General features: G+C 45.4%; 1 protein-coding gene across 2 annotated transcripts in view; it reads right to left on the bottom strand.

Annotated features, from left to right (window-relative positions):
• Positions 1-18,078, bottom strand: part of UBQLN1 (ubiquilin 1) — a 1,098,378-nt gene that overhangs the window by 846,054 nt on the left and 234,246 nt on the right. For both annotated transcript variants that reach the window (XM_069625875.1, XM_069625876.1), the window contains one exon: positions 14,076-14,191. In XM_069625875.1, the coding sequence (XP_069481976.1) occupies positions 14,076-14,191 (116 nt within the window). The remainder of the gene's footprint in view (positions 1-14,075; positions 14,192-18,078) is intronic.

Raw genomic sequence — 18,078 nt, 5'->3', positions numbered from 1 at the left:
TGACGCACTTGGTATCATGTATACTAACTACGCTGACGATACCCAGGTACTCCTACCACTCTCCGGCTCATACAACAAAGACGCTGAAGAACTTCACCTAATATACACGACCATCCCGGCCTGGATGGCGGCCAATGGCCTCTGCTTCAATGGCGAGAAGACCGAAATAGTCATATTAGGTCAAAAAAACGACACTAGCCAAACTCGACAAGCTGTACTCCAACTTCATCATTGATAATACGATCATCCCTGTCTCTACATGTGTGAAGACCCTAGGGGTCTACATAGACTCTACACTCTCCATGACCAGGCAGGTCAGCGCCATCACCTCCGCCTCAGCGCACACGACAAAGCTCAAACACCATAACACCATACCTATCCAAGCCTAACTGTCTATCAATAGCTAGAGCAGCTATTGTTGCTAAACTAGACTATTGCAATGCCCTTCTAGCAGGTACATCTGAAAAAAACTTAAACCGACTCCAAATCACACAGAACGCGCTACGAGCAGCATTAAGCATCCCCAAAAGGGAGCATATTTCCCAGGCCAGACAGGCAGCTCACTGACTCCCGGTTAAAGAGCGCATCACTTTCAAAATCCTCACCCTCACCCACAAATGCCTCACCTTCACAGGGCCATCATACTTATCAGAGACAATATCTAAATCCACTTCAACACGACCTACTAGGACTCACTGCACTAACCAACTTCACACCCCACGCATCAACAAAACTAAAGCTGGCGGGTTAGGTTTCCCCCACATTGTGGCCAAATTATAGAACGCACTATCCACAGATATCAGAACAGAAAACTCGCTCTTTGCTTTCCGAAGAAAACGCAAAACCTCAATCTTCACCTAATCCTTTGAATGCTCTGCTCTCTTACATACCTGTACTGTAAATTGCAACTGTCAACTCATCTGTAACTAAGAAAACTAACAAGCGCCACAATGCCGCCGGGCTGTTGCACGCTTTACAAATTCGAATAAATAAATAATAACTGAGCCTGGAGGGGATGTCAGGATAAAGTCCTGGACCTAGCAGGGGCCCTTGGCAAAAATAATGGCTTTGGCAGAAAAAGCCAAAGATACAGGGACACCAGTGGATGCCCAGGCTCTGGGTAAATGGGCACAAAGCGCAGTATGCCTCCTTGGCAATGGCAACTGCTCCCTCTCCTCAGAGAGGAGGAGAGGCGTGTTGCTGAAAATGGACTGGAAACTCAGCAACCTGGCCTCCTACGAAGCAGGAGAAGGCACCAAGGACTCCTGTTTGGAGAAGCATTTGCGAAAGGAATGTCCCAGTTTGTCAGGACTTACTCAGCGTGAGAAGGCACAGAGCTCCATGAGAAAGATATTTCCGGGGCAAGTTTTTGCCGGGATCGGTCATCCGGTCGCTACAACTTCCAGCGCAGACCCCAAGGGCCGAGAAGAGCCCAGTATTGGGAAGGAAAGCAGCAGGATACCGTCTTACCGGCCAGATCAAGATTCCCAAGAGGTCATAGGGGAAGAGGTTCCTACCGGCAACCGAGTGCCACTGGCGGCGAGTACAGCATGCGAATAGGTAGGAGGAAGAACCCTTTACTTTTTAAGCAAATGGCGAGCTTTATCCAGCGATGCTTGGGTGATCCAAGCAGTGGCAGGCCTCCAATTAGACTTTGTAGGCAACCCCATACAGAGGGTAGAACCTCACCCAATACACATGCCGCAAGAAGAAACAGCACTATTGCAAAGCGAACTACTAAAGCTTGTAGACAAGAACTTGATAGAGCACGATGCACAAGGGGGAGCAGAATTCCTCAGCAATATGTTCCTGGTACACAGGGGGGAGAAAATAAGACCAGTCATAAACAGAGTTTAAACGAATGGCTTGCATACAACCATTTCAAGATGGAGGGCTCTGAGCCCACCTACGTACATGAAAGGAACAAGTTACTTCTTACCTTGTAACGTTCTTTCAATGGGATGTTCCTCCAGCTTGCTGGCCTCGGAAATTTTTTCGCTGTAGAGGGCGCTGCGCGTCGACGTCCGCCGAGTCGATGTCCCTCGACAGCCACCGTATCGGCGCCAACGTCACCATGCCCATAAATAGCCACGAGTGGCGTCCGTTGCTCAGTTCCGTTTTGTAGCATAAGATGAGTCATGCCTGAATTGGTTATTGACCTTGAAGGAGCGTAAGCTGCAACCACAAGGGAAGTATTACTGCGGGGATGGATGGGAGGGGCGAGAAGGAATACGTCGGAGGAACATCCCATCGAAAGAACGTTACAAGGTAAGAAGTAACTTGTTCTTCGAAGGGATTGTGTCCTCCGACGTATTCCTTATCTTTGATAGACTCCCATAGCAGAGGTATGTAATTGGAGGTGGGAGTAATGTCATGTATCCCTTTTAGGAATGAACCGAATGTAACACGGCTTTGCCAAATCTGGTCTCTTGACTAGTGGAGGAATCCAGGTTGTAAAATCTTGTGAATGTATGTGCGGACGACCATGTGGCAGCCGCACATATATCTCGGACCGGTACCCCTCTTTGGAGGGCCAAAGAGGTTGCAATACCCCTGGTTGAATGAGCCCTAAGATTCTGGGGTGGCTCTTTCCCTGCCAGTTTGTAACATTCCAGAATGGCCAAAATAATCCACCTGGAAATGGTCTGTTTTGTTATGGGTAGTCCTAACTTGTGACCTGAGTATCCTACAAACAGTTGGTCTGCTTGCCTAATCCTAGCCAGTCTGCTGATGTAAAAGCTTAGAGCTCGCCTTGGGTCCAGCCTATGTAGCCTTTCTTCCTCTTTCCCTGGATGGGGAGGAGGGTAGAACGAGGGTAAGGTAATTTTCCGAGTGATGTGAAATTCAGAAACCACCTTTGGGAGGAAAATAGGCTTCACCTGTAGGACAACTTTGTGCTTATGGAAAATTGTATGGGGGGGGGGGATTTACAAGATAGAGCTTGTAATTCGCTCACCCTCCTAGCAGATGTTAGTGCTACTAATAGGACAGTTTTAAGAGTGAGAAATCTCAGCGAACACGAGTGGAGTGGTTCGAAGGGAGTACCCATTAGGAAATTTAAGACAAAATTTAAGTCCCATAAGGGAACTTGGAATGGTCTTGGAGGATAAACATTAGTTAATCCCTTGAGAAATTGTATTACCAGGGGTAGTTTGAAATACAATGGTTCCTCCGCAGTGCACTTGAAGATTGATAGCGCTGCGAGATAGCCTTTTACAGTGCCAACTTGAAGGCCTGAGTTTGCCAAGTAGAGCAGAAACGATAACACCGTTGGTTTTCCACATGAAAAAGGGTTGATATTCTCTTCTCTACAGCAGCTGCAAAATTTGTTCCAACGGCAGCGGTATAAAGACTTTGTTGCTGGCCTTCTGTCCGAAAGCAACACCTCCATGACGTCATCAGGGAGGTCCCAATCCTTGTACCTCACCCTTTCCGAAGCCAAGCGTGAAGGATGAGGGTTCTGATGTCTGGATGGAGAACCTGACCTCCCTTCTGCGAGAGAAGATTCTCTTTGAGCGGAAGACGGATTGGAGGGCATATGGACATATCTAGAAGGTCCGGGTACCATGTTCTCCTGGCCCAGTCCGGGGCAATTAGGATCATGGTTTTCCAGAATCTTCTCAACCTCCTGATCATTTGAGGAATAACAGGGACTGGTGGAAACGCGTAAAGGAGTGGGAACTCCCAGTCCACTATGAACGCGTCCCCTAGAGCTCCTCTCGGGGAAATTCCCTTGAACAGAACAGATTGCACTTCCTGTTGGTGCTGGTGGCAAACAGATCCACCTGAGGGGTTCCCCAAAGGGCGAAGATCTCTTGAAGGACTTCCTGAGCTAGCTCCCACCCATGGGAGACTGTGCTCTGCCTGCTCAGAGCGTCTGCTGTCAAATTCTTCTCTCCGGCTAGGTGGACTGCCGATAGAGAGATTCCTTCCTGAATTGCCCAAAACCAGAGCTGCATTGCCTCTCTGCACAGTGGCAGTGACCCTCCGCCTCCTCTTTTGTTGAGGTAGTGCATGGCCACCAAGTTGTCCGTCATTATCAGGACATTTCTCCCCTGTACTGATGGCAGGAAAGCTTTCATCGCTAGTCTGATCGCTCTCAGCTCTAATAGGTTGATGTGTAGTCTGAACTCCGATGGAGACCAACGACCGCTGATGGTCAAGTCGTTGGCATGGGCTTCCCACCCAGTCAGTGAGGTGTCTGTGACTACAGTTATCTCCGGCCATGGTTGCCAAAACAGTTCTCCTTTCAAGATGTTCTCTGGATAGGCCCACCATTGAAGGTCGTGGGCTATCTTGTCCGGAATCCGGAGGAGATCTGTCATTCTTCCTGAGTATTGTGACCACTGGGTCCTTAATGCCCACTGGAGAGATCTCATTCTCAGACGAGCCTCTGGCACAAGGAAGATGCAGGATGCCATGGGGCCTAGCAATCTCAAAAAGTCGAAGGCTGGGAGATGTTGGGCATTTTGAAACTGGTTGACCATCTGCAGAATATCTTGAGCCCTCACCTCTGGTGGCGAGGCTTTTCCCAGGGAAGTGTCCAGGACCGCTCCGATGAACTGGAGTCTCTCTGATGGTATCATCTGTGACTTCTTTAAACTGAGGGAGAAGCCGAGTTTGTGAAGGAAGTGGCAGACAATCTAGCTGGATCTGAGCTTGTTCCGAAGATACAGCTCTGATCAGCCAATCGTCCAGGTAGGGGTAGACGTGGATCCCTTCCCTCCTTAGACTTGCAGCCACTACCGACATTAGCTTGGTGAAGACCCTCAGGGCGGAGGTCAGCCCAAATGGCAGAACTCGAAATTGATAATGAGAGCCGCCAATTGCGAACCTCAGGTATTTCCCGTGTTTGAGATGGATTGGCACATGGAAATAAGCATCCTGGAGGTCCAGAGATACCAGCCAGTCCTGGATCTGGAGGGTCTGAAGGATCTGAGAGAGAGTTACCATCTTGAACTTGTCCTTCCTGAGGAACTTGTTCAATTCTCGTAAATCCAAGATGGGTCTCAGTCCTCCGTCCTTCTTCGGTATGAGAAAGTAGGGGGGAGTACCAGCCCGTGTTCCTCTCCGCTACAGGTACCGGTTCTATGGCACCTTTCTCTAGCAGGTCTACAATTTCCTGCAAGAGGAGCGGATCTGGAACTTTTAGAGAGCTGTGCCCCGGTGGATGACACTGAGGGATATGTAGAATGGGTAGGCAGTAACCCTGGGCAACTGTCTCCAATGCCCAAGCATCTGACGTAATAGCCTGCCATTCCGTCAAATGGTGAGATAAAGTTAACCTGCCCCCTACAGGTGTTTTGTGTGGAAAGACCTCAGAGTGGTTTGGGGCGGCTGATGCAGATGCCGAGAGTAAAGGGGCACCTGCTGCTGCTGCAGCCTTAGTACTTTTGACCCCTCCACCTCGGGTGGATCTCCTTTGGCCTCTTTGAGCAGGCTGTCCTCTGCCTTTCCCGAATGCTGAATAGTAGCGAAAGGACTTTCCTCTCCCAGAGGTTCCTGAGGGGCGAAAAGGAGTTTGGCGGATTGCAGCTCCTAAAGATTTTGCTGCTGCTTTAGATGTTTGCAACTTTTCCAGACTGTCATCAGCCTTTTTACCGAATAAAGAAGAGCCGTCAAAGGGCATATTCAAAAGTCTGGCCTGTACATCTGGAGCAAAGCCAGACTTTCGCAACCACGCATGCCTGCGGATTGTAGTACTTGCCGCCATGGCCCTGCTGATACTGTCAGCAGAATCAATGCCAGTTTGAAGAGATTCTCACATGGCATCTTTGCCATCTTTAATGATGTTAAGGAAGGCTTGCCTTTCCTCTCCTTCAGGTATGCAGTCAGCCGCTGATGAAGCACACTCCCATAGTGTGTGACTGAACCTGGCGAGCGTACAAGTGGCATTGATGGACTTCAATGCCATACTACAAGCAGAAAAGACTTTTTTTGCCATAGAATCGTACCTTTTGTCATCTCTATCCTGTGGGACAGTAGGGTAAGCAGATCTGCTGCTTGATGAAGTTGCCGCTTGAACCACCAGGCTCTCTGGAGTCGGGTGTTTTGATAAATATTCAGGGTCAGCCGCAGCTACCCTATACTTGGCTGACAATCTTTTATTGACTGCAGGGATAACCTCAGGAGTTTCCCAATTTGATGCAATCTTCCTTTGTAAGGCTGTATGGAAGGGGACCACAGGATCCTCCTGTGGACCTTTGTCTAGTATGTCTGTAAGGTCATCCTGTTGAAAAACAGGAGAAGGCGCAGACCAACCCATGAATTCAATAATTCTTGCCATCAGGGTTCTATAGGGGGTTTCGGCATGTTCCCCTGGCTCTGGTTTGACAAATTCCACTTCTGGGGAAGTGTCCAGCCCACTTGCCTCATGTAATGATTCCTGTAGGTCTTTCAACCTTCTTTCCTCAGAAGTAAAATCCTCTGAAACAGGTGGTGTGGTCCTCTGCAGCCCGAAGGGTCTTTCTTGGTCAGAATCCTCCCCTTCTTCATAGATTGAAGATGATCTGGGGTATTCTGACCTCGGAAATGGTGTAAAACCCATTTCTAAGGCAGAAAGAGCCAAACTCGTCATTATTGGGCGAGAAAACGTTGATGTCGTCGACGCCGATGTGAAAGGCTTCGAAGGCGCCGAGAAAGGCGTCGAGAAAACTGGAAGAGGCCTCGAAGAACTCGAGAGGATCGGGATCCTACTCAAGGACGTCGACGACGTTCTCGGCGTCGTGCTGGAGGCTCTGGGTATAACCGTTGGCTGTGAAGTAGCCGTGGTTTTCTCTTTTATCGGCGTCGATTCGATCGACCGATGCGTCGAAGAACCCTTCGACAACGGCGTCAATGGTGCCGATCCATGCGTCGAAGGGATCTTCGACGACGGCGTCGAAGATGGTGCCTTCCTACCCGATGGCTTGTGGCGCTCTCGGGTGGACTCTTTCGCCGGGTGCAACGACTCGCGGCGTTTCGATTTTTGGGGTTTTTCACCCAGGGTATCACCCTCAGCTGTCTTCGAGGTGGTCGAGGCCGCTTTCTCGAAGACGCTTAGCATTTTCTTCCTGAATTCCTCCCACTCAGCCTGAGAGCTGTGTTTTGTGGGGCAGGAGACCCTTTCTGGGGAAACAGAAGATGACGAGGAAGGGGATCTTCGACGTCTCTTCTTTGAGTGTCTAGATCTCGACAAGTGGTGGGAGCTACTTCGAGACCTAGAATGGGAATGCTTTCGACGGCGAAGAGACAAATGCCTCGGCGGAAGAAACTTTCCAGGAGGTTTTGACCGACTTACCTCTCGAGCTTCCCCTTGCGCTCCTTCAAAGCTTTCGCCGTCATGGACTTGCAGTCCTCACACTCCGAACAATGGTGCTCGACTCCCAAGCACCACAAACAGATCCTGTGAGGATCCATTATCAACATCTTCTTTCCGCAGTCTCGACATTTTTTGAAGCCGACCGCAGAGTTGTCAGTTCGGATGAAGAAGCCATCGAGAACGAGTTGCTTTTATCGAGTGATATATAAGAGGTTTATCTGACTGAACTGAGCAACGATATTCCGAGGCCCCACGAAGAGCGGAAAAATGTAACTGAGCAACGGACGCCGCACGTGGCCATTTATGGGCATGGTGACTTCGGCGCTGATACGGTGGCTGTCGAGGGACATCGACTCGGCGGACGTCGACGCGCAGCGCCCTCTATAGAGAAAACATTTCCGAGGCCAGCAAGCTAGAGACGAATTATCAAAAGATAAGGAATACGTCGGAGGACACAATCCCTTCGAATGGCTTGCACTGCTGGATCCCAAAGACGCTTACCTCACAATACAGATAGCGTATCGGAGAGATCTTCGCTTCCGGTGGAACGGAGAGATATGGCGCTTCAAGTGTCTCCCATTCGGCCTAGCATCCGCGCTTTGGGCCTTTACCAAGCTAATGAGATCCGTAGCCGCGGCCATAAGACAGAGAGGAATACAAATTATTTATTTAGACAACATTCTCGTGTTGGGCCCAGACAAGGTAACGTTCAGCAAGAATGTAGGTTGGGTCTTCAGCCTATTATCCTCGCTGGGATTCTTAGTCAACCTAGACAAGTCTCAGCTTCAACCAGTTCAGAGGATAGAGTTCTTGGGGTTCACGATAGATACCACAAAAGCGACTCTCGAGCTCCCGGGACACAAGGTGAAAGCGATCAAGAAGGAACTCAGCAGTCATATTGAAGAAGATCATTTCGCTTCGAAGTCTTGACAGGATAAGGGGACTACTCGCAGCCTCAATTCAGGCGATATTTCCCAGACGGCTTCATTATCGAGCTCTCCAGAGACTCAAGATCAGACACTTGCAAGGAGGTATAGGTTACCATCAATTAGTGACCCTAGACCAAGCAGCACTCACAGAACTGCACTGGTGGCTCCAGAATATGGAGGCCTGGAACGGCCAAGCAATCTTTAGCAACGTTCCAGACTTAGTGATAGAGTCGGACGCAAGCAGATCAGGCTAGGAAGCCAGGTGCAACGAAGCAGAGACAGGAGGGAAATGGTCAGAAGAAGAATTGAAATTAAACATAAAATCGGTCTCGAACTCCTAGCAGGTTCTTTCGCAGTGCGCGCTTTCACCAAAGACAAAGTCAGATGTGGCTTGCTCAAGATGGACAACATCTCAGCCGTACGCTACGTAAACAAGCTAGGAGGGACCAAGTCCAAGATGGTAGCAGAGCTAGCAAAAGATTTCTGGCACAATTGCCTCCAACACCAGATTGCAGTAGCAGCAGAGTACCTACCTGGGACACCGAACAGAGTAGCAGACTGGAATTCACGGCATCTTGTAGACTGCAGCGACTGGTAGCTACATCATCAGATATTTAGGCAGTTGCAGGAAGTCTAGGGTCCTCTAGAAACCGATCTATTTGCACCAAGACTGAAAGCGCAGACGCACAGGTACTTCATTTGGAGGATAGACCCGGGAGCACCGGGTAGAGATGCCATTCTACACACGTGGAACGGAGCAGTGCATTATGCCTTCCCACCATTCATCATGCTCACGAGAGCCCTGGCAAAAGCCAGCAGAAAAGTAGCAGAGCTTGTGATGATACTGCCATTTTGGAAGTCCCAGGCCTGGTTTCCCGTAACGATGGAGCTTTCTTCGGATTTTCTGAGGATAGTTCCGCATCGGCTGGACCTTCTTCTCAGGCCGACCGGCCAGCCTCACCCGTTGATAGAAGCGGGCACACTACACTTGATCGCCTGCAGGGTTTCAGGAAGAGATGGGAATTGCCAGGCATTTCGCTGCAGACTATCATCAAGCGACTACTGGGTGCCTTTCACCATTAGGAGCTATGGCGCCGCATGGGACCTTTGGACCCAATGGTGCACAGAGCATGGTTTGGATCCCGTTTCAGCCCCTATAGTTCACTTTCTCAACTTTCTAGCGATTAGGTTTCAAGACTGCTGCACCTACAGAACTCTAGGGGTCTACAGATAAGCAGGGTCAGCAGGACACAACAAAGTGGAAGAGAGTCCGGTAATAGAACACCAAGCTGTCATAAGGCTTCTCAAAAGGATTAAGTTGAAGAGACCACCAGAACCCAAATGCGCAGTCTTATGGGACGTCATGGACGTCTTTCGCCTCTTCCTCAGATGGCCAGAGAACAATAGCCTTTCTCATTCACAGCTTTCAGGGAAGCTAGCAATGTTATGTTTAGCAGTATGCCGAAGAGTATCGGACGTCAAGGCCCTAGAGATAAATGGAAAGATATTTTATCCGGAAGGTGTAGCTTTTAGCATAGCTAAGAGAACAAAGAGCGATTCGAGAATCATTTCCTAACCTTACTTTGCGGAGAATAAGAAAATATGCGTGACACAATGCATTAAAGATTATGAGGAGGCAACAGCTCATCTTAGACAGCAAGGTGCAACACAACTGCTTATAGTGCGTAGGAAGCCCCATCAAGCCAGCGACGATGGCTAGGTGGGTGAGAGAAGTGATGCAAAGAGCTGGGATAGACTGGTCCTCGTTTGATGCACATTCTGCTAGGGGAGCGATGGCTTCTAGAGCTTTCGCTGCAGGTGTCTCGTTGCAAGATATAATGAAATCAGCAGATTGGTCTTCTGCGTCAACTTTTAAAGACAATGTATTTCAAACCTGTATCAGATCTAACTAATAGGGTGGTAGCAAGCTTTGAACAAGCATAATGCTCGCCTCCTGTCTTGACGTAGAATGAAGAGGGCTCAGGCTTACAGGGCAGGGTAGTCTTCATTCTATTAAAGACACATAGGGGAGCATTATATCCCACCCAGAATGGCAAAAGTCTTGACATAACAAGTAAAGGTATGCTGTGTAAGAGCTTTAGCATATTCCCACACTCATTGTTTCTTCTCCATTCCTCACCGGAGATGACCAGAAGACAGCCTGAAAGAGCTTGAAGGACCAAGGAGTGAAGACATGTGGTTGTACATTGTCCCATTGGACCAGAGGAACCTTGGCACCAGGGGATCAGTTGAGAGTTCCGCTCATTGGGATAGTTCGTTTAAAGAGCAAAGTTTGACGTTCAGACTAAAAGTACATTGAATAGCAAAGAAAGAGGAAGGGACTTAGGGCTAAGGACTCTTATACCTCTCACAGGCTCCTGATAGGTGGAAAGGAGAAGCCCAAGACTACCAGAGCCCAGAGGATCATAGGGAACGTAGTGCCTATGGGAAGATTTCTTGAACTTTAAACTTTGATTTTATTTTTTTTCCTCGGAGTGCTGGAGTAAAAAAACAAATGCCCAGTTTAAATGTCCAATGTTTTAAAGTGGTGATGTTGCAGCAATAAAGAAAGTTGAAGCATAATGCTCGCTTGGTGTCTTTAATAGAATCAAGACTACCCTGCGCTGTAAACCTGGGTAATCTTCATTGCTCCCCACAATGCAACTCCAGATTTCAGGTAAAACAAAGTTTTCTTTTAGGGATTCAGGACAACTCATCCCACTGCAATTTCTTTTAATTCTTTTTTTTTTAATTACTAGAATAACAGTGGCCATTTTTAAAGGAGAGCAGTAGAGTTCCCACTTTGATGGCAGGTTTCATAATTGTGTTAGGGTAGAGGAAGGAGTTCCTTCATAAGGGGACAGAGTATTGGTCAGGTGGCATGGTTTTCACCCCATTAGTCAAGTCAATGATAAATGTTGCAGGAATTAGACTGCATTGGTTTTATTTCACCCTAAATACTGAATCCAGTATTATCAAAGCCATCCTCAAGAGAACATATTTGATGTTCTCTTGAGGATGGTTTTGCTAATACTGGATTCATGTTTATTAAGTTGCTAGATATATTCAGTTTAGGTATATTTGGCTGCATTACATTCTCACATGTCCTGCTGTTTATTTTAAAAGCCAGTCTGCAGCAAGTCATAACTACTCCAGGTACATTTGAGCGTTCTTTCCAGCAATACCAGTCAGGCAGTTTGCTGTCATGCCATTTGTTAGTGGGTTTTCTTCTGCAAGTTGTTTTTTTCATTAAGGGAACAAGGGCTAGCATATCAAAATTCTCCTTATGGCGGTGCAGAATACCTTAAGAAAGTATGCCATATTTATTTCCTAGTATGATACAGAACAAAATGTGTATTTCATTTAGGTTAGATTGATATTAAAGGATACACTGCGCTCTGGGGTATTGTTAAGGAATGGGTCAAAAAACTACTGAAAGAATCCCTGTATGGACATGTGACCAGTGGCTCTAGCAGTGGTTTAGTCTCATTCGATACACATTTTTATATATCGCAGACTAAAAGCACTACAGCTCAGAAAATTCCCTTGAAAGAGCATAAGGATTAACAAGTTGTCCAGGAATTTAGTGTTGGATGTCTAGTGACTATGGATAGTGGTGCAGTTAAGCATGCCATTGGTTCGGCATGCACTGCAGGCTCTATTGATTGTAAGTTTGCACTGTAACACATTTGGGATAAATCCAATGCACCCCCTTCTGCTGGTATCGCAAAGATGTGGAACCCTGCTGTCATGAGCTATTAAAGAGTTCTGGGTGCCTTTGTGGTTAACAAAGTGGGTATAAAATTGTGGATTTGGGAAGAAGTTGTAGTGCAAGGTGACTGTGGGCTAACAATAGGGTTTAGAGTCTTGGTGTGAGGAGTTTCTTCTTGGTTAAAATGGAAAAAAAGAAGCAATGTTTTAAATGATATCTGAATACAATGAGTACCTTTCGTATCAACTGTGAAGGCATCATGAAGTAAAACACAGAACAGATTCAACTTTCTATACAAAAGGTGTTATTTTACTTAAATATCAGGCTGGAGACACTAAGGTCGGATTTCCCTACCTAAAGAAAACTAAGGTTAGTCTGTGTGTCCAAAACCCATACCTGCCCTCACAACTAACTGTGTACTATGTTTAGGGACGTCAGCAGCAAAATGAATAGTGAACAAAATAAGGTTCTTAGCTTCTTCCAGGTCTTGGCTTGTAATCATCTTCCCGTTCAAGTTTAGAACAGTTCAGAAAAACCTGTGTTCCCCCCCTTAGTACAGTTCACAAATACCAGCTCAAATCTTCCATCTTTCCAAAACCAATTTTCACTAGTTCACATAGATTACTCAGTTTCTGAATTTCAAATTCACTTTCAACAACTGTAGCAAAACATAGGCTTCTGTACCCTTACTTTCCTTGGTTGTTTCCAAGACAGGGCCCTTTGTCTAGGCACAGTTGTTGGACCACACGGTCCACCCATTACAGGTCACGCAACCAATACCCCTATGTGGTTTGTTATACTTTCTGTATTCCTTTGGCTTTTGCCAACACAGATGTTTCTCTCTTAATCTGTTCACCTTCATTTCATCCCCTTCTTGGTAACCTTTTGGCTTTGTTACCACTTGTGTCTCACACAATTCATTACATGGTGTTTTCCAGTAGTACCACCTTGCTTTCACTTCATTCATAAGTGCTCGTTGCTTTTGTTCTGGGTGTCATTCAAATGAGCTCACAATGGCTTTCAGTCAGTTCGGTAGTCAATATTACTTGTTTCAACTTTTAAAAGTGCTCGCAATAGCTTGCAGCTTGTTCAGTATTCAAAGACACTTGCTTTGGCCTACCAAAGAACTAACAGTTTTCAGTCTGTTTGGCATTCAAACATGCTCGTTTTCAGTCCCGGAGCGCTCTGGTACAAGAGTTCCCTTCTTTTCACTCACTGGTTGTATACGGCAGTTCCTTCAGGGTTCTCTGCTCTGCTTTCCGGCTTCTGTTCGCCCAGCTTCTCTCTCACGGGTGATGGACTCCTGCAATGCGAAGCTCTGCTCTTCCCCAGCAGGCTTGAGCGCCCAAAAACTCCGACTGTGGGCACCAGACAGGGAGGACAGTAGGAGCTTGGACCCCGCTCGTGGCCAGCCTTTGCCCGCTGCCTCTCTCACTCCTTCAAGGCACGGCTTCTCTCCAGCCGGTTGCTCGCCAACCCGCTCCAAATCTCAAAGCCGCTTCCTTCTCTCCAGTCTGTCTCCCGCCATGTGTGGGCAGTCACCATTTTTATACACCTGGAACTTTTTAAATGACCGCAGGTGTGAGTCATTGGTTTTGATTGCCTGACCACTGAAACTGACTCGCTGAACATGCCTGACTGTTCCAAATGAAGTCCTGTGTAGCCCTCTCCCTCTTCTAAGTACCAGAGTGTTGTTTAGGGTGGTTCAAATAGAAGGAAGTGTGCATAATTCCGGGTCGTCTCCTCCTCGTCCCAGTGTTACAACCATATTTGTATGGGATTTATGTGGGGAAGGAAGGGGGGGGGAAAAGACTGACAGTAGCCTACAAAGGTTTGAAGAACAGAGGGTGCATTTTGACAAGGGAAAAGGGATAACATGTCTCACCTAAAGACGTCCTCACCCCACTCCCCAAGTCCCCTCCCACCCAGGGGATCTTCCCTCGCATATCCACCCCCATGGTCAGGATCCAAAAGCGATGGCCTTTCTCTGGCCACCTGAGATGAGGATCCAGGGGAGGTAGGGAGGAGAGGGGGTGGGGGAGTAGCTAGTACGCCCATAGGTTCCACACAATATTAAAAAACAGTTTACAGGACAAACCTCACCGAAGAAACCTTCAGTAACTGTTAAACATACCCAAACTAAAAGGATTGCTGTTTGTAGAAGATGTTGTGGTGGCATTACTGGACGGCGGAGAGGTGGTGTCAGTAGTGCTTGTTGTGGAGGCCTGCTGGACAGGAGGATCCTGCGATCTGTGATGATAAAAAATAACTTTAAATGAAATTCCAGAGATCTTACATTCAAATGTAAAGATTGTTGGGTTTTTTTTTTCAATGAAATCGTATTTATTCTTTACTAAACATAAAAACAACAATGTTACAGAATATTTCATGGCTTGAGCTAAATGGAAGCATTACAAAATGAGGTTAAAAACAGCACTAGTTTATTACATTTCAAATAATCTACAAATGCAATCTAGAGTAGGAATCTCAAAAACAGATCATGCGCCCTGAGCCCAATAGAGCTGAAATAATGTCAAACTCAACAGTGTTAGCGAATGATAAATAAATGGAATTACTAGAGAAAGAATCGAAGAACATTCTAATATCCCTGGACCAATAAAAGGGAATTGCTATGCCAGCGCTGCAAGCCATCAGATGACTTAAGTGTACACTATATTTAGCAAATATAATCTTTCACAAACCTCAGTAGAAAGGGGGCAGAAACAGTGATGGACACAGAGTAAGACAGAATGGAGAGAGTGCAGCTGTAAGAGACGCTGCATTAAACATTACTCTCCAACATCTTCCAAATTCTGGAGGAGGTTTGCAGTCCATTAATGAGTAAATGGACCTTGTTTGGGTAAAGCTGAACTCAGACAAAAGGAGGTATCGATAACTGGAGGGACACCAGTCCTTGGAACTGCACCTTTAGAACTCTGACAATGGGTCGAACTTCCACCTCGACCACTCAGGTCAAGAAAGTAGGGGTGATAATTGACCCCAAGTAGACATTTGCTCCCCAAGTTAACGTTATCAGTGGTTTTATTACTTAAATATGCTGTGTAAGGTCCTCCCATTCTTTCACCAACCCCCACATACTTGTGAGGTCACAGCTCATTTCTTCTGTTGGACAACAAATTCTATTCACCTTGATCGTCCTGCATTCCTGATCAGACGCCTTCAGTTGAGTCTGAAATGCATCTCACTTGTCAGGCACTCAAATTCGACTACACCTCCCCATTCTTTCATCTGATCACTATATCAGTTCCACTTGCTGATTAACACTGACACTAGCTGGGGCTTGTACCCTCCACAAAACATCAAACATCAGACGCAATAATTATAACAATGCAACATTGTTAAGTCAGAATGACCTATACTGGTGAGCACAAGCAATCACAAGTGTTTCATTGGGCTGTTCCTCTACTTTGTGTCTACAGAATATTTTCCTAACTACATTCTTCGCCAGCTCCTTGTATTTTTGCATTTGAAATGAGTTGATTGTGAAGTTACACCATCACTTATAGGTAATACAGAATAGGTTTTACAATTTGAAGTGATGGCCCTTGGCGTTGCAGTCGTAGCATAGATCGCACCTACTACAACTCAAGTTACTTGAGTTTGTATGTGTCCACAATATCCTTTGCGCACTAAATTGAGGGATTGAGTGATACTAGCTGAAGGGAGAAATGAAAGCCTCTGGGCCAAAGCTCCCCTCTCATAGTACATCATCTCTGCTGGCAACAGTTTTTGAAAATCTTTACATATTGTAAAAACATGGATTATTCTTTCAACCCACTGCCAAACAATGCTTTGATGCTTGCCATTTAATTTCATTAAGGATTTTACTAGCCATGTTTCATAAATTACTTCTCTTGTACAAGATTGGTGGGAAATGGGTTTACTGTCAACGGTTTTACATTTCCAGAGACCTTCAGTCTATAGATTTTCTACCTTACTTGAACCCTCAATTATGTCACAGGTTTGCTTAAAGGGACCAGGCTAAATCTTCTGCATCATACGGACAAGCACTGAAATCTTAAAACTATGCTCTTTTCTTGCATATCTTGCAGTAATCCATGGCAGTAGATCAATCCTTAAAAGGGATTGTATTTGTTTGTCCATATTTATCCGAATGCAATTTACTTTAGTGCTTCTCCCCTCAAGTGCCCTGAATGCAAAATTATATTGGCACATATCTGGGAAAAGCACCCCTCCACCAGACATTTTCTAAATGTGATTATAGGCTTACTCCCAAATAAGTTTCAGAAGGAAAGGGTTCATACTATTTAGGAATTTATCTGCAGAGGATACTGGGAGCAAATACATTAAGTAAAGGTTCAGTGGAAAAACCATAATTTAAGTGGATTTCAACTGGCTCCATAATAAAAAGAAAAGCAGGGATTGCCCTTCCAAGAGCTCTCTTCAAAGGACTTTGGAATATCCTCCATAGAAAAGATCTGTCTCTTCCATCATGGGAGTAAATTTACCTTCGATATTTTAAATGGGAGTTATTCCATCTCAGATCACTTGTTTGTGAAACTGTATTTCAAGGCATTTTATAAGATGGGCAATAACTCAATGTAATACACATAACATTTAAAACCATAGATTTGAGCAAGAGTTCAATAATACTCAAATGTAATATCATTTGTCAAAGCCTTAGCACAGCAATGCTCAAAGTTTATTTGATGCTACCTTGTTACAATCTCTCCACGTTTGGTTAGTTATTCAACCTCATCAAGTTGCTAAGCCACCGTACTTTATCTACACCTTTGTTTTACCTTATCCTGCAAGACGTTGAACCTGAGAAAAAAAATAAAAACGTCACCAAGATCCTTTGATTACAACAAAGGTTTGGTGTTACACTTCAAAAGATTTAATTACGTACAATTCTTCATGTTCCTGGGACAGTAGTAGCCTTCTTATAAAATATTATCCAACTTATCTAAAAAATAAGTTGGTGCAAATCTAATTCACAAATAGTACATAGGTTTTGCAGTTAATTTACAAGTGTGCAAAGTGTTCTCCGTGCATAACCTATATAAAACATCCTTTGATAAAATTCTTCATTTAATGGAATATAAGGGAAATTAGTTCATAGTTCTTTGGTGTTACTACTGATCTATGGTAACAACCAAAACATTACTTTGACTGTCAATGGTTTGATGAGCCCAGTGAACAACTTCACGTTGCAAGCCATCAGATCCTGAAATTGATTCAGTTGCACTTCAGGCGTGTATGCATACTAAATAGTGAAAACTACAATATAAAATGTTTACAATATAAAATGTTAACATTTAAATTGAAGGCACAGTGAACAGAGTAACATATTACTTTGGTTTGCAAATGTTTCAAAATTAGACATTTATATAATATTTTGACACGTAAAAGAATGACTTCTACAAAAATACCAAAACAACTTCACATTTGCTGAAACTTAAGGCATCATTTCACTGTTAATGATTATACTACTGTTTGGGAGCATTTCAAACCATGGCTGTGGTGTTGTCCGCAGCGGAACACCCCAAACATTCATGGTCCGAATTTTCAACCACAGCATTAACCCAACTCTATAAACCAGTGCCCCACACTAGGTGCAGATGGAAAAATCTAACTAGTACAATGAAAGCCTTTACATACCGACTGTTCCATTGGCTCAAGAAGAAAATGAGAATATGTTTGAAAAATTGTGTTAAGCATGTTGGAGCAAGTGAAATAAAAAAGTAACTGTTTTTGACGGCTGCCGGATTATTCCAGGATGTCAGGCAATTCAATGGCTCGATGTAATCCTATGGGGAGAGGGTGTTCTACAGTGAACTCTGGTTAGTTCCAGCAAATTTCAGACAAATGTATTCTATGTCTTCCCATTCCTGCAGTCTCCAGTTACCAGGAACTACTGGAGAGATTGCACACAGCAAAAAATGAAAAACAAAAAAGGTGTCAACAGCTGCCAGAGAGTATTGGGACCAACGCTGTCCAGGAAAACCACATTTGCACTAGGTAAAGACTATCCTGCGTTGACAGCAGGCAGGCTGGAGTACTTTTAATGAAGCCAACATTTCTTTGTCTTTAGTCCTGCTTTGATAACTGCAGATTCAAACAGCTGTTGGTTACCCTTTGCTTCTGGTTTTTAG

The sequence above is a fragment of the Ambystoma mexicanum genome, chromosome 6p (assembly GCF_040938575.1).
Source record: "Ambystoma mexicanum isolate Mex_15411 chromosome 6p, UKY_AmexF1_1, whole genome shotgun sequence".
NCBI classification, from domain to species: domain Eukaryota; kingdom Metazoa; phylum Chordata; class Amphibia; order Caudata; family Ambystomatidae; genus Ambystoma; species Ambystoma mexicanum.
This window is presented reverse-complemented; position numbering and strand designations above follow the sequence as displayed.